The following is a 24312-nucleotide window of genomic DNA, read 5'->3' as shown; positions in this document are numbered from 1 at the left end:
AGATGTGTTTTTATTCAGTCTGCTGAGATTTTGGTTAAACTGAACCTGTATGAGAGATTTATACCAGAAGTTTCAATGATGAAGGGGAGAAAAAGCAAAAACCACCACCAACAAGAAAACTTATTTAAGAAATAGGAGACCTGTAATGAATGTTTCTCCTGCTTTATCTGTTTTGTACACTGAGTAATCCTTCAGTTTGTGGCTGTGCAGTATGCGGGTAACGGCTTAGCGTGAGGATGAACTCACTTCATGCTGCAAACATTTTCTGTTCAAAGTAGAAAAAAACAGTACAGGAGTTGGAGCTGAAAATGTGTGGCTGATTTATTTTCTCATTGGAAGTACGGCTGCTTTCTAATGAGATAATTTATATCAGTCTCTGCTGATTTAAGTCAGTGGAGCTCACCCAGCAGTTTCTCTTTCTCATCTATATGACAGTTATTTGAATATGAAAATATTTACTCTTTGGATGTGTTACGTGAATGGATGACCTATGTTGGTCTTCACAATCCACGGCAAAACAAATGACACATCAGGTATTGTTTTATTGGTATTGTGTGTTTGTGGGTATTGTAATAAGCTTGAATTATATGCCTCAGCCCAAATAACTGGTAGCTCGCCTGCCTAAACTCCATGGTCACGTGGTGTGGGTGTTTTGAGCCATCAGACTTTTTCATCAGTGTAATGTCACAAAACAAGTTTATTTAAAGAACTTGATAGGGACAACCACAAGTTACACTTTTCCCTACATATTGTCACGAAACAAACCACAGACAAAAACCATATCAGTTTCAGCAAGTTCGAGCACACACACACCAAAAAATAAAATCCACACATACTTTTCATTTTTTAACAGCACACTGGTTGATTTGAAAGCACAGGTGCCTCTGTTTCTGTTCAAGTGTCCCGATGAGCAGCATGAACAACACCAGACCCCCGACATGAAGCAGCTACATGGAAATTTTTCATAATTTTAATACTTCTGATTTTCCTGCTGTGACATATCAAAATCCATCCGTGAAAACTGCCTTAACTTTCCAACCTGCCAGACAGTGAGTTCATTTCAGCATTAGTGCAGCAGATAACATTACAGGGGGATCATTCACAGGTGGCTACAAGTACTAAAATTAGTACAAATACTTTTTTGATTGACCAAGTTCATGGCAACTCAGGTTATCTACTATTCAGAAGGTTGCTGGTTCAATCCCTAGCTTCTGCATCCATATGTTTTCGTGTCCTGGGGCAAGATACTGAACCCCAAATGCCCTGATGAATCTATCTGGGTTTCCACGTATACACAAGAGTTTAAAATGTCTGTGGATGCAGAGTGAAGGAGGCTTCAAGCATCGACTACATGAAATTCATGTAAAAAAAAAATTCATATTAAATATCCAAACCTAGCTGCATGTGTCACAGTGTTATCAAAGGACTTAAAGGATAACCCCCCCCCAACCTGGATCATTGGAGCTACATGTTTGTTAATGACGAGCTGAAAATCAAACCGTATTATTGTGATTGTTGCAGCCACACAAAGCGAACTGAATACATTTTGTCCCTGATGGTACAGCTTGTGATTATCATGAAACATCACAGCATTTTGACATGGAGTTAACATGCAGCAAATATATACAGTGTATTATTAACATGCTTTAATAACACTATTGATCATTTTATAGGAAATGACAGACTATTTTATCCCCCCTCGAACACCATTTCATGTTTTCGATTTATTTCAGGAGGTTTTTTCCTTGTACGGTCATCAACCCTGAAACGGGAGCGTTCACCAAATATATTAAATGTTGTCACAGGTGCCATGCTTTATAACCACACGAAATCTCCAACAATCATGTCTTAGAGTTTCATTTTCACTCAAATAATACCTTAAAAAAAAAAAACAGCATAAAGCAGCCAAAAGGATAATGAGGTGTGACTAATAGAGCGAAATTACATTCTGGTGCTCTTTCCTGTTTTTTTCAGTTCCATCTCATTATTTTTCTTCTTGAAGTCACTGTCGTCTTCCTCCCTCACTGAATTTTCCAGGTAAATCTTCTCCACTTCTTCAGGGTCGACGTAGGTGTAAAAAAGGGCCATGATGGAGAAGATGATAAAGACCCCCAACAGCAGACTGGCAAACAGCAAGAACTCGATCCACTGAGATAACAGAGACAGTTCAGTGTACACAGTGAAGACAGGCTCAGCTGTTCAGTATACTTCTTTATAACACTGCACTGATGTAATTCAGTTTTCAAACTACAAGATTTTTAACTAGTTAGGGTTTATACATCCTCTGGCCACTTCATTAGGTACACCTTGCTAGTACCGGGTTGGACCTCCTGTTGCCTTCAGAACAGCATTAATTCTTCATGGCACAGATTCAATAAAGTGCTGGGAACGTTTCCCAGAGATTTTGCTTCATGTTGAAGCGATAGCATCACACTGTTTTGTCGGCTGCACGTGATTTTCCCATTCCAGCACATCCCAAAGGTGCTCTATTGGATATAGATCTGGTAAATGTCACTGTCAAGGTCGAGAAGCCAGTTTGAGATGATGGTGAGTTATCCTGCTGGAAGCAGCCATCAGTAGATGGGCACACTGTGGCCATAAAGGGATGCACATGATCAGCAGCAACACTCAGGTAGGCTGTGGCATTTAAATGATTTTCAAGTGGTACTAACATACTCCACACCATCACACCACCAGCAGCCTGAACTGTTGATACCAGGCAGGGTGGATCCATGCTTTCATATTTATGCCAAATTCTGACCCTACCATCTGAATGTCCAGACTCATTGGACCAGGCAACATTTTTCCAGTATTCAAGTGTCCAATTTTGCTAAGCCTGTGTTAACTGTAGCCTCAGTTTCCTGCTCTTAGCTGACGGGAGTGGCACCCAGTGTGCTCTTTGCTGCTGTAGCCCATTTGCTTCAAGGTTCCACATGTTGTGCCTTCAGAGATTCTGTGGTTGTAATGAGTAGTTATTTGAGTTACTGTTGCAGCCTTATCAGTTTGAAGCACTCTGGTCATTCTCCTCTGACCTCTGGCATCAACAAGGTATTTTCATCCAGAGAACTGCCACTCACTGGATATATTCTCTGTAAACCCTAGAGATGGTTGAGCGGGAAAATCCCAGTAAATCTGCAGTTTCTGAAATACTCAGACCAGCCCGTCTGGCACCAGCAATCATGCCACGTTCAGGATCAATTAAATCACTTTTCTCTCCCATTCTGATGCTCAGTTTGAACTCCAGCAGAACATCTTGATCATATGTACATATCTAAATGAACTGAGTTGCTGCCATGTGACTGTCTGATTAGATGTTTGTGTTAATGAGTAGTTGGAACAGGTGTACCTAATGAAGTGGCCAGTAAGTATAGACCATTCTCTTTTTTTTTTTTGCTTAAGAGATTTTAATGTTTCCCACAAAGCCCCACAAAGTCATACCTGTTCCAGTCCCGCCCCCTCTGCCACAATCAGCACTATCACATTGCCAAATGCAACCGTGAGCAGCCAGCCAGCCTGCAGCACTGATTTCATGTTGGCTGGAGCCTGGAGGTAAGAGAGATCCAGGGTTAGTGAAATAAAGACAGCTGGCAGCCCTGGGGCTGTACAAATATTTAAAAGTTGACATTTTAATAATATGACAGAAACAGATACGTGGTGGGAAATCAATTTCTGGGGCAGCATTTGCAGAAGATGCACTATTTTATATATTTCAAGCCAGCAAATTGTCAGTGTTAAATACTCAAAGCAAAGATTTTCAGTGGAGCATTAAGAATACAGATGAGTCAGATAATTGTGGTAGGTAGTGAGTGTCGCATCACCTGTGAGTAGGAGAACTCCAGGCCGGTGATGGAGAACATGACTTCTCCAGCAGTTATGAGGACGTACTGGGGGATCTGATAGGCAATGTGCACATTGTTGGCTTTCACATCCACAATCTTGTGAGTCGCAATTTTACCCGATTCCTGACAAGAGACACAGAGGAGTTTTGTCATGTTGTAAGGCTGGTAGGATCTGTGATGAATGAAATAAAATGGCAGCTGTGTAGAAAGTATCCTGACCTCCGTGAGTATGACGGTGTAGGAAGCTCCAAAGTCCAGCAGTCCCAGGTTAAGTTTAGAGGAGTTCCCTGACTGTGAGGTGCAGATCACATCAGTGTATCTATCCAGAGGCAGAACAGTGAGGGGAAGAAAACGGCATCGTTTGATTAGCAAAGTATAAGCTGATATTGAACTGAGGAGTTTTAACAGACTGGCTAACACTGGGAATTAACTGAGGGGAAACTTCTACATGAATTCACACAAAAGCTGTAAAATAAAGTTATTTTGAATATCCGGTCCTGGAATTTAATCTCACATTCATTCAGTCTGTGTAGGAACGAATGTTAATTTACAATCCAGAAACGTTAAATGTTGAAAAGAACAAAATATTATCTTTACCTGATCTGATATTTAAATATAATAGTACAAAGGCAACATTAAATATTGAAACTGAGAAATCTTTCTTGTTTTTGGTAAATGGACTGTTACTCTATTTGAGCAGCCAAAACACTTCCCACTAAAAGCCTCATTCACCCAATCACTTCTATGCCTGGGTGCATTTAACATTCACACACTGACGGATACATCAGGGTCAACACAGGGTCAGAATATTTTCCAGTCACTTTAACACGTGGGCTGGAGGAGCTGGGGGTCGAACCACCAACCTCCTGATTAGTAGACAACCCGCTCTTGCTCCTGACCCACAGCCACCCAAAAGAAGCACATTTCAATTGGATTCCAGTTCAACATTTCGGGGCCTCCTTTCTTGCATTTTTCATTTCATAATGCACCAAACGTTTCCAATGGATGGGCTAAAGGCAGACCAGCCAGATTTATTTTGTCTTAAGGAGCCGTAACACATGCAGAATATGGTTTGGTTCTGTCGCTGAAAGAAACCACCTCTGAAAAAGATATTAAGTGCACAGCACTTTATATCACTCCAAAACTATTGTTTAGTATTAATGGTGCCTTTAGCACACATAGTTCTGGATGCCATGGGCCGAAATGTTCCCGGAAACATCAGGCATACTGCTGCCTGCTGGCAATCATTCATCACCTCCTGCCAATTAAAGCTGAAGACATCCTCCAGTTGATGCCAGATCGTTGCACTAACTGCAGTAGTGTGGTTCAGCTCCTCACGTCTGCTCAGTGTTCCAGTCTGCCTTTCATTGTTTTGGAACTCAATTTTTTTCTTGTGGAGAGATTCTGCAGACTTAACTGAAATTTGGCCCCCGACCCACCGCACTTTATCATTCTCTGAATACCTGCGGCCTCACTGCATATAAAAAACCCTATTACGCTTTTGTTCTGAGTCCAGCGACTGAGTCCTGCTCTGCACCTTCAATTCAAATCAATTTTGATTAGTATTGGGTTCAAAGAATTTGTAAGTCATTACATTTTGACATGGACTTATTAAAAAAGTAACTATTCTTCTTTTTCCTTTATTTTTTTTTTGTTTGTTTTTTTGCCAGTTGTCAGTTTTTCCGTGTTTATGGCTGTCAAGTTAGCAAACCTTTGTAGCTACTTTCAGTTTTATACTGAAAAAGGCCTTGGGATTTGGGCTTTTTATTCTAGCTTTGACTACCACTTCCCAAAAATCCTACTCACTCTCCTCGAGCCACGGTCTTGTTAAGAGTCACATCATAACTGGGGGGCACGTAGAAATTCACATCTCCAACTGTTATGTTTACGGCCTCCGGCTGTGTGTTGAGGAACCTGTTAAACATGAACCAGCAGACCTTTATTTTAAAGCAGCAAAGAGAACGAGCAGCTTCAAATGTTTTACAGCTTAAGCATAAAAAAGCTTAGTAACAGCCGTGAGATTAAAAACATTCTACCTCAATAATGGATTCCCATCTTCATTTTTCTTTATGTAGTCTTCCGCCTGAAAGATTCAAAAACATCAGCATCTACTGTTTCTTGTACCATGTTTTCAATTTACAGTTAATGGAATTATTTAAACTTTAGAATCGTGTATTTCTGGAGATCAGCACTCAAAGAGAGTGTATACATATTTAATTAAAAGCTTTTATTATTATTCCTTATATTGAAGCCCTGATTGTTATCCTCTCACTGATCCATTCAAAAACTGCGGTGAAAAAATTAGCCGGAAATGCACAGGAGGAATCGACGGTACTAAACAAGCCAATCACAATAGTTGTGGGCTGCCTCGACAGGGAGCGCAGTTACTGGTCACTGCGTAGGTTTTCAGAACGGTCTGTGGTTATGACGTACATACGGTGTAGGTTTAATGCAGACGTATAAATCTCCTGTTACTATGTGTGTTAGTGTGATGGAGTCTTACATTAAAACATCACAATCTGAATTTCTGTGTATTTTTGCCTCTCTTTACTAACTGACCTCAGTTTTAACTAGTAGAGATGTAATAATGTGCACCAAACAGATTTTAGCGAGATTAAAATTAAAATGTGACAGCAGTAGAGGCACAAAGCAGTCAGACAGGTACTGCAAACCCAGACTCGTCAATCGGATTGCCAGGCAGACAAGTGTGATTCATCACTCCAGAGAACACGTCTCCACTGCTCTAGAGTCCAGTGGCAGCGTGCTTTGCACCACTGCATCTGACGCTTTGTATTGCACTTGGTGATGTAAGGCTTGGATGCAGCTGCTCGGCCATGGAAGCCCATTCCATGAAGCTCTCTGTGCACTGCTCTTGAGCTAATCTGAAGACCACATGACATTTGGAGGTCTGCAGTGATTGACTGCAGAAAGTTGGTGACCTCTGCGCACTATGCAGCTCAGCATCCGCTGACCCCACTCTGTGATTTTACGTGGCCTACCACTTCATAGTTGAGCTGCTGTCGTTTCCAACCTCTTCCACTTCCTGATAACACCACTAACAGTTGACTGTGGAATATTTAGTATTCCTGTTCACATGCTCAGAGGTAACCAACTCTGAGTTTCTAGTTAGGCTGAGAGTTTGTTGATACTTTTGATGGTATATTGCATTTTGCCCTATGCCTTTCTATTTAACTCTAATAAATAATATCCAGAGTTCATACTGTTGCTTCTTTAATTCATAAGATTCAACAATATTGATAAATGGTAGCAGTTTGTAGGAGCACTCACTAATTTGCAGCTGATTCCATCAGTGTCGGGGTAAACGATGACACTGTAGGCTTTGTGTTGTTGAGCATCCTCGGAGCACTGAAAGGTTGATCCATTGAAGGTGATTTGAAATTTCAGCTGCCCGTTGGACAGCGGAAGGATCTCATACTGAGGAGGGTCCTGATGCAGAGAGACCGAGAGAGAAAACAGAGGGTTAATATTCAGCTTCTTATACACAACATTCACATCAAATAAACCATCTTTGATAAAACAAACATAGTAACATAAAATACCAGTCAGTACCAGAAGATTTAACTTCTCTCCTTTCTGTGCAGAGAGTTAAATTAGAAACTTTATATTAAACATTTGCCAGAATGAAGTCATAAAGCGTCCTGTTTCTGTAGAACAGCTGGAGGCTTAGACACTGAGTTGGAAGAATCAAGTTAAAACAGCATGTTCAGTGTTAATGGTGCACCAAGTGTTTAGTTTATTGTTATCCTGTTCTTATGTGCATTAGTTGAATATTGTTTATCTATTGTTCCGGTACAAGTACACACACCTCTAATTGCATTTGTCCTGCAATTTCCTGTTAAATAAAAGTAAAGGGGGCCAATGAACCCTGGAAAACACACTCAAACATGCCTGGATCTCTGGGAAATGGTCGGCCTACAATCCTGACATTTGTTTGAAGTGCAGAGAACATCAAAAATCTATTGAACTTCAGGAAAATGTGGTCTTTAATTCAGTTCGCCTTAACCGACGGGGAAAAGTATAAAACATTTAACCTCTCGCAGTCTTCTTACCGCGAGGTACTGGATTGATTCTAGAGACAGATCGGCATCAAGTGCCTTCAGACTGACGTCGCCTTCAGCCAGGTTAACGACCTGCAGGAGAGAGCTCCCTGCAGGCGCAGGATTCACCACAGTTTTCTAGCAGTGCGAGAAGCATCAGGAATATCAGAGAAAACCCTTTTAGACCAGTTCAGACAATAATAGATACAACTTTGTATGTTACAGAGCAGAGTCAGGTGGGAATGCAAGAAATGCAAATTAACATTAAACAAAATGACATGTATGGAGTCATCAACACATTATACTATTAAGTTGCCATTCTGGCATGCAAACTTTAAAACTGCGAGTTACCAACGTGATTATATAACTGGAGATTCAGCAAGATCCATGACTGCTGCTCATACGTACCACAACGTTCACCTCCACCAGCGTGGCTGCTCCGAAGGCCAGGGCTGCAAACACCATGCCTGTGGCCATTTTCCTCAGAGGCCTGAAGGCAGAGAGAGTTGGTGCCCTTCACATGTCTTTCACTGCTTTTTTAACCATCCTGAAAGTCAGCTAATAGCACATTTGTGCCTATTAAAATAGTTTTACTTAAGCTTTCGATTGAAGCAGAGATCAGCCACCATGGGACTTCCCATGATGCACTAAGGATTTCATCTCCACTCACTTCTTTTTATTTATATACCGTATATATACACCTACTGCATGCTATTAACTTTTGTCTTCTACAGTTTGTGTTTCAGCTTGTTTCTCTGTGCACTTCTTTTCTCTTTCCTCTAACCTCCCACCTCACCATTCATGCCAGATGGCTATCCATCCCTAATCCTGGTCCTCCTGTTTAAAGAGAGTTCTTCCTTCCTACTGTCACCAAGTGCTTGATCACAGATCTGCTGTCTGCTTGTAAAGTCTTCGCCTTACAATATGAAGCACCATGAGACCACTGAAAGCTTATTATTTTGTTACCAGAGAAATAACCAATTGCTTCCTCTTTTTTTAAAATCACAGATCAGCGTGAAAATTACAGAAGTTCAAAAAAAGAGACACGTCCACTGAAAAAATTTTTGTGAAATTTCAGGGAGTTTAACATATTCACAACATCCTGTTTTTGCCAAGCATTTCCATTTCCCTGTAACTTCATCACTGTGGATCATGCATATAATAAGATGATTTTATTGGTGTATGAGCTTGAATTGCTTTCTCATCTTTGCAAGACAGAAAAAAAAAAAAGAGGTAACCAGTGTGTGAGCCACAGCACTCAGGAAAACAGTGGTGTGATAATATTATTACTAAAATAAAGTACAAGATAAGTACAGATTATTGGCCAGTGCATGACACGGCACTTAAATCACAGTCTATACTATATATAACCTTCAGAGCAGTCCAGTTAGTCTGCAACTTCTCAATAAACTGCACTTCAGTGACCCTCCTGTAACTCATAACTTCAGTAACTTGATAACTTGCCTTTTTATTGCTACCGAGCTGTCCATAACTATGCCATAAACCTGAAAAATCCTAGTTATATTCACCTGATAGAAGATCTTATCAAAAAAGATCTCGAGATAACAGCATTAAAAAAAAAAAAAAAAAAAAGCATATTGCAGGCACGGCTGTTCTGGGAACCAAGCAAATAATATATATTTATTATACACAGCAAAAGTACTTAGGAAGCAGGGTGAGGTGTAAAAGTACAGTTTAGAGTGTTAAACATTCATCAAGTTTAAAATTTTAAATGTACAGTATCTTTGTGTGTACAGACACTTCCCTCAGTCATTAACTATTTTTTTTCCCTAAGGCATATCCCTGAGAAATAATTGCGAGGTTGCATGGCTCATTTTTCCAGTGTGAGATTTCCAAAATAATCCCAAATGCAATAAAGGTGGCAGTATAAAACATAAAACAAGCCTCTACTCACGTGATCTTGATTCCACAGAGTGTAACGAGCGGGTAGATGATAAGGTCAAAGATGGGTACAAAGATAAGAATCAGCAGAGCATTCAACATCTAAACAACAAGAGAAAGGAAAACTCCATGTTAAATGACTCTGTGAAAGCTCTAGAACAAATAAAATCATAAACCGAGATGGTGGGATTGCAGTTATGAACAACCATAAAAGTGTTTTTCGTGAAAATAACTGCATCACTTAGCCTAGTCAAACATCGGTCTTCCTTAGTGAGCGACTTGAGAGACGGCAACAATGGGGCTTGTTTTCATCGGTAGTGAAAAATGTGTAAAATCTGTCACTCAGGTTGGCTGATGGCTTCTCCATTAGAATTACATGACAGCTATGCAGGACACTCCATCACTTTTTGTGCTGCACTCAAACACGCTGGCTTTGAAATCTAGCAGAGGCTGCGAGGGACTGACTTTAAGGGTGTTTCAGCTTGTTTATGTCAGAACAACATGAAGCTCTTTTTTTTATGCCCAGTCCTTAAACTTTAAATTTTAAAGACACGGTAACCATTAACACTTTATGGTCAAGTTGTGTGATGTGTTTTACTGGCCAGTCACTTAATACCAACTGAACTGACTATGCAGGTCACTTGCCAAGAAAGTTTGCAGACGTGAAAGTGGCTGCAGTGCAAGGTTTGTATGGAATCACTGACAGCAACAGTTTTACATGTTTTATTTTATATTATTTTAACATGTGCTGCTTTGGTTTGTTTTCGACTGTGCATAAAAGGTCTGATTTAGGTCTAAATGATTTTGTTTTATAACAAAACACGAACACGCCCACACGCATGAGTGTTGGAAAATAGTGGAACTATGAGTAAAACTGGCAGTTTAATCACTTTTTGCAGTCGCTTGTTGGTAGTTAGCCACAGTGATTTAAGTAGTTTATGTTTGTGCCATTTCTAACTACTATTTTTTCAGTTTCTCAAACTACAATCAATGCTGACCATAAAGGAAAGTCTGGCTTTCATCCAGTGGCTGTAAAGGCAGCAGTGAAGGCCGTGACCAGCGGTCAACTGCAGGTTAACATGTCACCATCTTTTTCTCCTTTTGCTAGCGGGAAAAAAATTGTGACCAACTACGACGTCATAAACTGCCACAAATAAAAGGAAGGAGGGGGAGACTAATGACATTCAGTTTTGTGAAACAGAAAACTTTTCATATGCAGTCCTGAGAAAGTCCAACCTGATGATTCAGCAGCTTTGCAGAACTATCTTTAGCAGTTTTCTGCACTTTGTCAGTCTCCCACATCACTGTGGAGGAATTTTGGTCTGCTCTGCTTCCATTCATTGAGGCATTCATTTTTTTCACAGCTCTCTTAAGGGTCCACCACAGCATCAGGTTGACTGGGCCATTGCAACACACTGTTTTTATTTTCTTTTTCAGCCATTCCTCTTCTATGACCCAGGCCGAGCTTTAGCTGTTGGACAGATGGCCTCACATTTGACTCTAGCAGTATTTTGGTCTACAGAGGAGTTCATGATCAACTCAGTGACTGCAAGGTGCCCATGTCCTGTGGCGGCAAAACAAGCTCAAATCATCACCCCTCCACCACCGTGCTTGACAGTTGCTATGAGGTGTTTGTGGCATTGAATGCTCCAGACCAGCGAACTGCCAAAACTGCTGTTTTTATAGAGGTGCTCACATTTGGTGGTTATGAATCAAGTGAATTTGATTAGCAGCACCTGGCTGCTGTTTACCCTCTTAATTAATATGGAAACTGTAAGGGTATACTGCATAGAGCCCTGTTAAAAAAAAAAAAAAAAAAAGAGTTTTTACATCGCTGTATAGAAAACTGCTTATTGAAACATGCATAGTTTGTGCATGTTTAGTTTTTTTTTTCAGTCACGAATGCTACCTTACAGCATTAATAGCACGTCCCACATTCAGTTTGTTGGTAACTGGTCTGGTTAGTCTCAGCCAGACTCTCCCAACAATGTGCAGAGGTCATGTGTGAAATGGCTACATATATAAATCCACATTTCCTGTGTTTCAGTCCATATTTTGCTGATGAGGTTTGTCATTTTTGAAACACTGGACTTATAGACTAGACTAGACTAGAATGCCTTTATTGTCATTATACAGGATGTACAGTGAGATACTGTAGTGTACTTCCAAGTGCATGGAAACTCATCATCGCATCCTCTTTGTTTCCTTTAGTAAATGTAGGCAATATGCAGTAAAAATATTTGTAATTCTGAAAAACTCAGGCCTTGTTTCCAAAGCCAAAAATTAACTGACACACAGTGTGAAGGCTCACTGAAACATTGGGAACGTACTGTGGATCATTTACCGTACAGAGAACTGTCACATAAGAAGGGCCTGAGGGATCTGTAGCCACCTCATTCAATGTCTTCCTCTCTCTGGACCTTCTGCCTTTCATTATTGCTTATTCAGATTAGCAGAGACTGCCCACAAACAACATCCCAGTGAGAGCTGAATGAGCTGCACATACCTGCATTTGGTCAGGCTTAATCACGAAGGAGTCTCCCTGTAATAAAAACAAAATAAAGATAGGAGATCCACTTAAACTTTAACTTTGTAAATCTAAATTTGTTGAGTGCACCATCTATCGAAGCCATAAACAATCTAATTTAGTGGAATAAAATGATGAATTGCAGCAACACCCTAACAAAGAAAAGCGCTCTTCTACAGGACAGTTTGTACAATCAGAAGAAAATCAAAAACAGCCCACTGATAACAAAATGCGTTATCAGCATTTGAACATTTAGACACCATTACTTCACGTAAGCAAACTCTTACAAAGGCCATGTTCATCCTTGTGGCTTGAAGTGTCCAGCGGGAACCCTGCAATAAAGAGAACACACCAACTGTTACTGCTGAATTCGTTTAAGGCGACAGCTCCGCTGTTTGAGCACAGCAGATGCGATTTCTTAATTTTCCGGGATGGGATACTAATAAATAAAGAGATGGCAAACGTCTGACAAGGAATCAGTTTCAAATCAGTCGGATTAAAGGAAGAACGGGTTCAGGAGGAAAGAGAGGCTGGAATGTTGAATGTGGCTTTGGGGCTTTTCTATAATCAGATGGTTGTGCTGACGGCTGGTGGGAGGAGAACAGAACAGATAATTATGGGATTTTGCAAGAAAGCTTTGCCACCATGCGCTGATCTTGTGCTGACACTGAATACAGGTCAAGAGCAGTATGTAAAGTACTAAGGGCACTGAGTGTTGGCTTTCATTTTGATCATTCAGTAAAATGAAGCTACTGCTGTAATGTTGCTTAAACTGGGATTAAATGACTGATATGTACATGAAGAGGGATTTCAGGAAAACACAATTTAAATGTCACAGTAATTTGCTTCTATACAGCATGTACTGTACAGTACAGGTATGCCTTCATTCTAATTTTTTTTGTGTGATTATAGACTGCTTCATTTTAGCACATAAGCTACAGCTGCCTCTTTGCAGAGGATTGAGTACCACACAGTTTTAACTGGGGTAAACAACTTCCTAGAATCTCCACCAAGTTGCCCGACACCTCGTTCATTTTTGCAGGTAAATTGCTATAAATTCAATTAAAACCAAGTAGTATTGTGACATGATAAAATGAGATAAAGGATGATAAGGGTTTATTGAGATTAATCCTGTTGGGAACATGAATATCTGTTTCTTTATCCCAACCAAAAGTCCATCTCCTGCCTCCAGCTCATTCAAAACTCAGCTGGCAGACTAACAAAATCAAAGCGATAACATCACATCGCTCCCATCCTCGCTGTGCACTTTGTACCTGTTTGATACAGAGCTGAAACTGTTCCTGCAGCTCATTACTAAAGGAAATCAGGCCTTTTCGTGTTAGAGCTGTGGATTTCTCTACCAACTACTTTTACACCGCAACCTCTTTAAAGCTTATGTTTGCAGAAAGGCTTTTGTACATCATAACTGTTTTTTTTTTTCTTTATTGACTTATTCATCATTTTTAATTAATTTATCTTACCTGTCATATTATTCAAACTGTTCAGGTTTGCTATTTTATTTTGTGTGTAGTGGTCTGTTTGATTTTTGGTGAGCTTTGATTCAGTAAAACACTTTGCAACTATCTTTGATAAAGTGTTAGGTGATTAAAGTTTATTGTTATTTTGTTTTACCTGCTGATCAAAGAGAGCCCAGAACATTGGCAGGGGGATGTAGAGCACCAGAACCCGTATAACCATCTTTATTTCCTGAATCAGACGCATCTGTAAGTAAAACACACACACACACACACACACACACACACACACACACACACACACACACACACACACACACACACACACACACACACACTGGTTAGATAACTTTCAAACACATCCTCCGCATTGAAGAATTAATAGTATGAATCTTCTGATATTACCGAGTACTTCTCCTCAGCCCAGTCCAACCAGTGCTTTCTTGATGGGTCATTTTTCGATCTGTTCCAACGATTTTTGATAGCAAACTGCAGGCCAAAGGTAAAGAACGGGAATGAAAATGGACAGAAAGACACCCACAAAGTGTAAAATTCATATCTATCTTAATGATTCTTGGCAATAACACGCACCAAATGAATGTGTTTACTCACCACAATGCAAGAGCAGACTTCCCATAGGATGTTTCCCTGGGGAGGAGTTCTCTTGTACATACTGCTGCCAGCAATGAACACAACTGTGCATGATAAATAAAGAGTCAGACTGGACTTGTAAGAGTTAAGATCACAGTTGGGGTTCGAGACAGCAAATGACTGCCTCAATGTCAGAACAACCGATAAAATATTGACTTATGTGTGTTCGGTCGTTTAAGGACGGTCTGTCCTCTCGCGTTGGCTAATGAAAGCTTTAGTGTAATAAAATCTATCATGTTGTAAACTTGCTTCAGGCCTTTTGTTTTCAAAGTGAGCATTCAGCCAAGCATGAATCCCAAAAGGATCAGGGGTGACAGGGACCGAGAGGCAGAGACAATTGACTGTCAGGATAAATGTGGATGGACCTTGATCAAGAGAAAGGCTGGCTTGTAAAAATGCAGGCTCAGCATGCAGATCGCAGCCTCCACTAAAGCTTAGATCTGAAAATGCAACTGGTGGGATCGACATATAGGTCAACACTTTGCGCAATATTGTCATATAGGAGCATCATATATCATTGGCACACATGTTGCATTTAATGATGCATTCCTAAAAAAAAAAAGAAAGAAAGAAAATGAGCTGAAGATTTTGATCAAAAAAAAAAAAAAGACAACATGTGCATTATGTGCATATCTATATTATAAGAGAGAACAGACATTTTTTTTTTTGCCTCACTCCTTTTGGAGATGAGCCACAGGTACAGTACTGAAATGTGTGCTAATGGGGAGTTTATGTATGCGTACATGTTTATGGTGCAGAGGAAGAAATGGCAGCACATGGGTTTTTTTTTTTTAAGGATTTCATAGACGTCACAGGGACTGTGCGTACTGGCTCAGTACTGCAGCCAGCCAGAGGTGGGTGAAACCTACAAAGAATAAGTATTAATACATTTTTTTTATGGGGTGTATGCAGCGTCACATGTCCCAGCCGCTGTGGCTGATGCATCACTAACTGGTAAACATAACTTTCCCGTTACAAACGCACACATTTCAAAGGTCAAGAATGAACTTTTAATACAGTATGTTTGTCATCTCTCCGTGATATATGTTTAGGTGGAAACTCACCTAAAGCCACGACCATCAGAGCTGCCGGAACCCCAAAGGCCAAAGCATAGCAGTCTCCACCAAAACACTGCACATCACCTGCAGGAGTGATATGTGTCATTCACACAGTGGGCCTCACTGGATATAATGTAACACGTAAGACTATGAATACTCACCTCTCAGTATGGGTGTAATCACAGTGGACAGGAGGCTGCCAGCATTGATCGACATGTAGAAAATGGAGAAGAATTTCTGCCTCTCAGTGGTCTAGAGGGAATCAAAAATATAATGAGTTCCTCCATGAGATAATATTGCTACAAGCTGTCCACATGATAACTACGGTATTAAAGAGATACAAGCTTTCAGATTATCCATCCATCCATTCTCTTCCACTTATCCTGTTCAGGGTCGCAGGGGGACTGGAGCCTATCCCAGCTGTCATAGGGCGAGAGGCAGGGTACACCCTGTACAGGTCGCCAGCCTGTCGCAGAGCTAACACACAGACAACCATTCACACTCCAATTAACCAAACCCCAGTAACTGCATGTCTTTAGACTGTGGGAGGAAACCCAGGGAAAACCCACACAAACACAGAGGGAACAAGCACACTCCACACGTAAAAAGACCCCAGCCCAGACCTTCTAGCTGTGAGGCTAACCACCACGCCACTGTGCTGCTTTCAGATTAATTTTCACATATTTCCTAAGCACTGTGTGGACACCAAGTATCTGAAGCACTGCAGAGTTTAAAGCACATTTCTACACAACAACAAAGAGGTTAGCAAGCAACTGCCAGTTTCTACATGCCGCAGGTAACTTCTGAGAGGAATGAGTGGTGAAGTAGCTAATGTTTGATGATGGGCACATAGTTCACACTAGGATGCACCTCAAAAACATGTTCTAAATTAACAGGGAGCTGGACTTCATTTGGAAAATGAGCAGTTCTCATACCATTATTTTCTCGCTGTGTGTATCAAAATATTATAATTCAACTATTCTTTTAGGAATTACATGACTGACTGGTTATTCTAATTTGGTTTCCTCAATGTTCATGGGCAACATGACAGCCACAACATTTTGATGTCTTCAAACTGAAGAAGAGGGCGTGCAGAGGCTTACATGCTCCTCGTCAAACTGGTCTCCTCCGAACGCTGCCACGCAGGGTTTGATTCCTCCCGTGCCCAAAGCTATGAGTATCAGACCTGACATGGACAGAGCGCTGTAGGACACACACACACACACACACACACACACACACAATACAAATAAGCTGCTGTTGCAAACTTAGACATAGTGTATAAGAACAACAATATAGAACTGAAAAGAAAGAAGAGATTAGCTGACAAATTATAAGACATAGGTGTGGCACTCCAAGAATCTTGGAATCAAATCTATGGGAAAATCGACAGCAGTGGGAAACTGCAGTTGGTGCTTATCACTGACATGCCATTTATGGACCATGCAAATAACTTTATCCTGATTCGACCCTTTTTGAAATCAATACTCACATTCCTCAGGACAATAAATATGACTAATTATTATACTTCCGCAGGCTAACACACAGGAATACATCTCTTTCTCTTCTAACAGTGCTGCGCTCTGATTGTGCAAAGGGACTGAATTAGCTCACGATTACTTACATGTGCAGGTCAGTGCTTCCCACAGTGGGAATGGCTCCGACCGACTTGACCACATGGCCGATCACATAAACAATGGACAGGTAGATGATGGTCCTGTGGGGAGCACACTGTGAGCATTCAGGGCTTATTCAAAGTCTCTGTGTGTGGTCAGAATGATTCATTCACAGTAACAGGCCATGTTAGTCAAAGCTAGCAGCTTAAAAGGCATGAAATACTGCATGCTGTTTTACAACCATAAAATGTGCCACTGCATGATCAGGCAGGCGCATGATGGATGTACAGCTAAAAAGTTTTGTCATGATAACATACACACAAGATGACATACGTGGGTTTAAATGGCTGCTAAAGAAAACCGTCCTCACCTGAGATCTGTTTTTTTGTAATTAGTGTGTGTGTGTGTGTGTGTGTGTGTGTGTGTGTGTGTGTGTATAAAAAGTCAGTGATTTTCTGGGCTCCTGACAGATGCTTCATCCAGTGTTGCACTGATGCTGGTGGATTCTGAGTCATGGGGAAAGCAAAAGAATTATCATAGGATCTGCGGGAGAAGACAGCTGAACTTTATAAAACAGGAAAAGGATATAAGAAGATATCCAAGGAGCTCAGAATGCCAATCAGCAGTGTTCAAACTCTAATTAAAAAGTGGAAAATGAAGGATTCTGTTAAAACCAAGCCACGGTCAGGTAGGCCAAGGAAAATCTCAGCCACAACTGCCAGGAAAAGTGTTCGGGATGCAGAGGAAAAATTAACAAGAAGAAGAAGAAAAAAAAAAAAGTGGTGTGGCTGTTTTCAAGATTCACAATAAGGAGGCATGGTTGAGTTGCCAGAAGAAAGCCGCTACTGTGCCAATACCACAATGTGCCAAACAGCACAGAGACAAGCCTTAAAACTTCTGGAGCAAAGTTATTTGGAGCGATGAGACCAAAATGGAAGTTTTTGTCCACATACATAAATGCTACATTTGGAGAGGAGTACACAGAGGAGTACACCATCCCTGCTGTGAATCATGGAGGTGGATCGCTGATGTTTTGGGGATGTGTGAGCTACACAGGCACGAGGAACTTTGGTCAAAATTGATGGCAAAATGAACAGCAGAGGAAAAATCTGCACTCATCATCCCGGAAAATGCGCATGGGACACATTTGGACGTTCCAACATGACAATGATTCAAAACACAAGGCCAAGCCGACCTGTCATTGGCTATCGCAGAAAAAAGTGAAGGTTCTGGAGCGGCCATCTGCTGACCTCAATATCATTGAGCCACTTTGGGGAGATCTCGCACATGCAGCACATGCAAGACCGCCTGAGAATTTACAGGAACCGGAGGCATTTTGTCAGGAAGAATGAGCAGCTTCACCATCTGAGCAAATAAAGTTCCTCATCCACAACTACCACAAAAGACTTCAAGCTGGCATTGATGTTAAAGGAAGTAATATACGGTATTAAGAACTAGGTGTCGTGGTCCTGGGCCGTCTGCCCAGCGTTTGTGTTTAATTTTATTTTCCCTGTGTTTTCCCAGTTTGTTTTGGTTTTCATTGTTCTTAGTTCTGGCTTTATCATTTGTGGTTTTCTGGTTCCTTCATCCCTGTCTCCCCGGCATCTGTGTTCTGGTGTCTGTTTGTCCTGTTGTCTTACCCCTGACCTTCTATGTTTCCGTATTGAGTTTTATTCCCAGTGTTGTGACTAGTCTGCATTTCTGTCCCCATGTCTGTGTCTCTGTTTCCCTGTGCCGTGTTCCTTCTTTAGTCACTTCCTGTTTTATTTTGACAGTCTTGTGTTTCCCATGCTTTGAGTTTAGTTTTGCTTCCCCTGTTATTAGTTTCATTTGCTTCACCTGCTGTGCCCTGCTGTTTCCTCTTGCCCTGATTACCTAATGTGTATTTAAGGCCTCAGTTTTCTTCTGTTCTTCGTTGTGTTGTTGTCAATGTTCCAGCTGTGTGCGTCGCCGTTCCTTGTTCCCCCTAGTTTTAATTCTGGCCACAGACCACCCCAGTTCATTTGTTTATATGGTCCTCATTTTCGATAAAGTCATTTAAGTTCATTTTTGCACATTTTTGAGTCCTGCTTTTGGGGTCTGCCTTTCCGGCCTGCCACAGCAACCATGACACTAGGGTAAACTTTTGTTCAGGGTCATTTGAGTAGTTTCTGTTGTCACTGTTTTTTTGTTTTGTTTTTTTTGTTTTGTTTTGTTTTTTTAAAGGCAAACACAATTGTTTGATTTTTAAAAAATGGCTTCATCCAACCATTAACCATGAGTGAAATAAAAGTTTTTGTGTTATTTATATTTTATGAAAAATGGACAAATAAAAATCACAAATTCTGTCAGAGTATGCAAACCTTTGAGCACAACTGTACATCAGCTGCAGTAGTGTTTTCCTATTGGAACATTGAGGGGTTTTTAAAAATATAAACTTCAGTACTCTTCCATCATATTGGCATGTAAGCTTGTTTCTGTCACTGAAAAAAAAAAAAAAATTGCCATCCATAAATCAAAATGTCAGGTTATTTTCTCAAAATTTCAACATTCAAACTTATGAGAAAATAACTTGAAATTTCAAGTTGTTAAGTCAAAATTTTGAGATAACCTAAAACTTTGACTTATGGACTTAAAATATCAGTTAACATAAACTTAAGGTCATTTGCATGGCATGGTATCACAGTTTTTATGTGCTTGATCCCACACTTTAGGCCATTTGAAGCCGAGGGACAAAGGGACTCACTTGAATTTTCCGAGCCAGGAGTCAGCGATGAAAGCTCCCAGTATGGGTGTGAAGTAGCAGAGGCTGCTGAAAGCGTGGTAGATGGCAGTGGAGAGGTCCTTGTCCCACTTCAGATAGTTGAGGAAATAGAGTGTCAGCAATGCTGCAATCACACACACACACACACATACAAGCATAAGCTGTGAATCAGCTCAGGGGGTGAATAAGCCTGAGCCCACACCCAAAGACCACAGTGATTTCAAGATTTCAACAAGACCTGTCATATTCTTAAAGATTTCAATCACTCAGAATCCCTTCAATGAATCCTCCTCGGTTCATAAATTCAGCAATGCCACATGATTGTGTTGTAAATATCCCTTTTAAGCTTTTGTCAATCACAGGCAACTCCACCACATTAAATAATGTAACCCAGACACCTCTGTGTTGTCAGTGGCTCTGTCATCACAAGCTCATTCTTCACAGAGTTTAATTTTAACCTCAGAAGATCCTGAAATAAACTTTCTGGGTTTGAATGTGTCATTTAGGTAAGGTAAGGCATTCTAACCTGAAGCCTACAGAGACACTTCAGATCAGGTGTTTGATAATTACGTTTCAGACGGTCAAGTTAAACTCATTTCAGCTGAAATTGTGGACACAACGTATCAGCTTAAAAGTGCTGGTAATTGGACTTTTGTGTGACATATTCATGTGTGAACCAGCTGAAGTAAATCTGTCACTTGTGGAGATAAGTGAGGTCGTGTGTGGACCAGCCGGTTTCTCCTGTACAGGAAGTCTGGACCGGCTTTAAAGGGTCCGAGTTTCTTATTCCTTAACAGGGAATCAGGTGGTGAGGACGCTCCTGTCGCTCTAACTGCCTACCGTCCAGGTGCCGAGCCTGCTGTCCTCTGATGATCCAATCAACTAGCAACCCTAATAGTTGAATGCGATCACCAGCCACGCCCGTTAACAGCAGCTCTGCTCTACGATCCTCGCTCTTGGTAAAATGGCTAGGTTATTACTTCAGTGGCCAGGAAAATATTCCCCAGCGATCTGTTACTTTTAAGGGCTAGATCAACCTATAAGAACCATTAAAAGATGTAATACTCACACACACACACACACACATACATACACTTAACTAATCTACTCTATGCTAATGCAGGTTTCTGATAGCAGTCTTGAAATGAATAAAAGAAAGGAGAAGTGGTCCATCCAGGCCTGAGACACACTCCTCTCTGAGCCGTGCTGATAAAGTCCAAATGGGGGTGGCAGTGACTCAGTACAGAGTCTCTAATCCAGCACGCCAAAAATGAGTAGAGAAAAGGGCAAAGATTATAACCTCAATTCTTAAGTCCACAGTGGTTGGGCAGGGGTTAATCCTCTGACCTGTGAACTCCAAAATCCCTTCTTCAGATGTTGCTCTCTACTCCACAGGAAACTAGAGGACGAACCCCAAACCTATCCCAGCTAATATAGAGCTAATGTAGCTCCAGGTACATCCTGGACAGGTCATCAGCCTGTTGCAGGGCTAATACAGAGAGACAGACATTCACATCTATGGATCACCAGATAACCTAACCCCACTAACTGCATGTCTTTAGACTGTGGGAGGAAGCTGGAGTAGCGGGAGAGAACCCACGCAGACACATGGAGAACATGCAAACTTCACACAGAAAAGGCCCCGCCATATGTTGGATTCATAGCCAGAACCTCCTTGCTGTGAGGCAACCGTGCCTTCCTGTATCACACGCCCTGCCTAAACAGGGCCCTACTGCAATTCCTCTTTTCATCGCAACATACACAGATCAGCACAGCTCATCCTCCTAACATGATACTTTCTTACTCACTATACTGATTAGAATTATGCATGATTAACTATTAGCAAAATCACATACAGATATACTCTGTCATAGCACTCTGTGCTATTCTAATTGTAAGAAGGCCTGATGCATTTTTTTTACAACTCTTGCAGAGATTTACTCTGGATGCACGTCTCCGGTTGCACAATGCTTGCTTCCTATTTTCTACAGTGTTTCTGTACATCATGACCCATGGAGATAAAGAGCTAATCCCAGCTGTCTTATTATTATATTTATTATTATTTATTATTTTCGGCACCTGGAGGATGGCTCCAACAAAAATTATATTGTATTGTGCAATGACAATAAAGATATCTTATCATTATAGAATGATTACTCGCTTATTTTGTTACATTTATAATGCTGCATTTCAAGCAAAGTTACCATAGCCCAGCCATATTTCTGAACTCCATATTTGAACAACTATAATAGGGCTGGATATTAAGTCCCTTACTGAGACAGTCCCAGGTGGACGAGGCCTCGGGGATCTCAATCTCTTTGACACATGTGAGGGGACATCTGTTGCCACTCTGTTATATTGCCCCATTAAACTCTCAATCTGTCAACCAATTTAAGCTAAAACTACTCCATCAATCCAAAACTGTGTTTTTATTTAGACTGATTTATATTGATTTGTACTGTAATCCTCCTGCATACCTTTCATGCCATAGTAGGAGAAGCGTTCGCAGAATTCATTCACCACGATGAAGCAGATGCTGACCGGGTAATTGGTCCCAAAGATTTTCTGAAAGAGGAAAAATGTATCAACAGAATGAGGCTCAAAGCTTTTTAAACAGTACACATTATGAGTCACTGATTAAATAGTCACACTGAAATAAAAGTACATCCAGAATCCACTATGTCAAATATAAACAATAACTCGGTGAATACTTTTATTCTCTATTAGAGAATACTCTGACGTGAAAAGGGAGGAATGTAGCAGCATTCTTCCTGATAGTCAGTCTCCCGAGATACTGAAGTTAATCATTATGCAGAAATAAAGGTTTCATAGGTTTAAAGCTGTAATGACACCAGGTTCAGCTAAAATGAAGAAAAATCTCCATTCCTGTAGTTCTGGGTCAGACTGCATGTTTGCTCATTTTATCTGTTTTCACTGTTTTAACAATACATTTAGAATACAATTATATACCTTATACAGTACCTATATAACTATACAATGGGGTGTTATAAGCAATAATTAACTGCAGCTTTACGCTGTTGCTCAAGTACATTTTGACAATTTAGACCATCTGTCGTGCCAGAAATGTCAAATGTTATCTCGGTCCAGCTTCTGGAGAGAATTTAGAGCTTTGCAGATTTTTAACAACCACTTTGTAGATACAACCTTGGAAATGGATCACCATTCAATGACATTATCCCAGCAAAAACTGTAGAAAAGTAACACTAATTGAAATAAATAACCTGGCAGCAGAAGCTCCTCTTGTCTATCATTTACATCAGTGCTTGCTGCTTCATACAAACTGCCTACACGTTAAATTATAAACAGATACTTGACGGGCTGCTAAGAATGGAGGCTTCTGTAGAATTTGGGCTGTTGCCTTTTACTGGTAATGGTGAACTCGCTGATCTGGAACTGGATGTAATTAATGTGAGGTCAGTGTTTTCATTTTCATCAGCATGACTTTTAGGAAGTCAGTGAATCACAGTCACTCTACTATGTGGAGCAGATTGCCAAGTTACCGGGAGAAATTAGACTGCTGCATCACTACTTATTAATGGGTCTTTTAAACTGCTACTAAGACAACTCATCACATTTACTCCCATCTCCGCGTCTAATTTCGTGTGATTTTAGGTGCATTCCTCGAAACGTGAAAACAAAATTTCAAAAAGTCCGCAAAATTTTGGAGACTTTTACTGAGGGTATCTATATTCTGCATGGCACCTCTGGTGATTCAGTAAAGTTGTATTGTACGCATGTAAAAATGATCCTTTTAACGAGCTGCTGCGTCCAAAAACGCACTCGTGCAGGCTCCATGCGGCACCCGCTTTCTCCAAGCAGCGGTGTTGCTGCGGGTTTATTTCTGGAGAGGAGGAATCGCCTGTTGCATCATCTCACCAATAAGACTTGAGCGTAACGGTTCGGTGAGATCCGGGTCGCAAAGGAAAAACTCCTCTCTGACTCTGTAGCCCTCGTCTACTGCTTGACATACAAGTCAGAAACTTTACTTTTTTCCTTTACAGCCGTCCGAAGCACCGTCTGCTCCCATGTGTCCCCGCGTTCCAGCCCGCAGACAACTTTTTACCACGCATCTCTGAAACCGTTTCCACAAGCAGCAGACAAAAAACAAATAAATAAATGAGCAAACTCGGTGTGCGCAATCCGCAAAACATCACCGACAGCACATTTACCTTTCCCATGTTGTCTTATTTGATGCGAGAGTTTGGGATCTTTACGGCAGCACCGGGAGCTCCTGACTGACATCCAAGTCCGTCCCACTCTGTTCCGCTTCTCTGGAGGCACAGATGTAAAATCTCGGACATTTATGCTCTTAAAGCAGACTTAGAGTTAATATTCCACCACACAGATTGGACTTGTTCCCTCTGGAAACGCAGCGCGCCTCCGGACTTCGTTCTTTTGTGAAGTATTAAAAGCCAGCTGCAG

General features: G+C 40.9%; 1 protein-coding gene across 1 annotated transcript; it reads right to left on the bottom strand.

Moving 5' to 3' along the window:
- Positions 1 to 722: 722 nt before the first annotated feature.
- slc15a2 (solute carrier family 15 member 2) lies at positions 723 to 24312 on the bottom strand. The gene is made up of 22 exons (XM_030758928.1): positions 24060 to 24312; positions 22347 to 22434; positions 19852 to 19993; positions 17135 to 17227; positions 16614 to 16713; positions 15672 to 15762; positions 15517 to 15594; positions 14414 to 14496; positions 14207 to 14290; positions 13959 to 14048; positions 12614 to 12658; positions 12306 to 12341; positions 9813 to 9901; positions 8306 to 8387; positions 7910 to 8035; positions 7128 to 7286; positions 5876 to 5922; positions 5646 to 5753; positions 4059 to 4158; positions 3819 to 3962; positions 3439 to 3543; positions 723 to 2148 (listed from the first exon to the last, which is right to left on the bottom strand). Exons 1-22 carry the CDS (start codon positions 24066 to 24068, stop codon positions 1942 to 1944), a joined length of 2106 nt encoding a protein of 701 aa, XP_030614788.1. The 5' UTR covers positions 24069 to 24312; the 3' UTR covers positions 723 to 1941.

This window comes from Archocentrus centrarchus, chromosome 21, assembly GCF_007364275.1.
Source record: "Archocentrus centrarchus isolate MPI-CPG fArcCen1 chromosome 21, fArcCen1, whole genome shotgun sequence".
NCBI classification, from domain to species: domain Eukaryota; kingdom Metazoa; phylum Chordata; class Actinopteri; order Cichliformes; family Cichlidae; genus Archocentrus; species Archocentrus centrarchus.
Note: the sequence above shows the minus strand (reverse complement) of the source record. Positions and strands in the feature narration are given on the sequence as shown.

Coding starts and splice junctions, on each gene's coding strand:
- slc15a2 (XM_030758928.1), bottom strand. Junction 12,659..13,958: donor GGGCTCTCTTTGATCAGCAG/GTAAAACAAAAT, acceptor TCTTTATTGCAG/GGTTCCCGCTGGACACTTCA. Junction 9,902..12,305: donor TTAAGCCTGACCAAATGCAG/GTATGTGCAGCT, acceptor CTTGTTGTTTAG/ATGTTGAATGCTCTGCTGAT.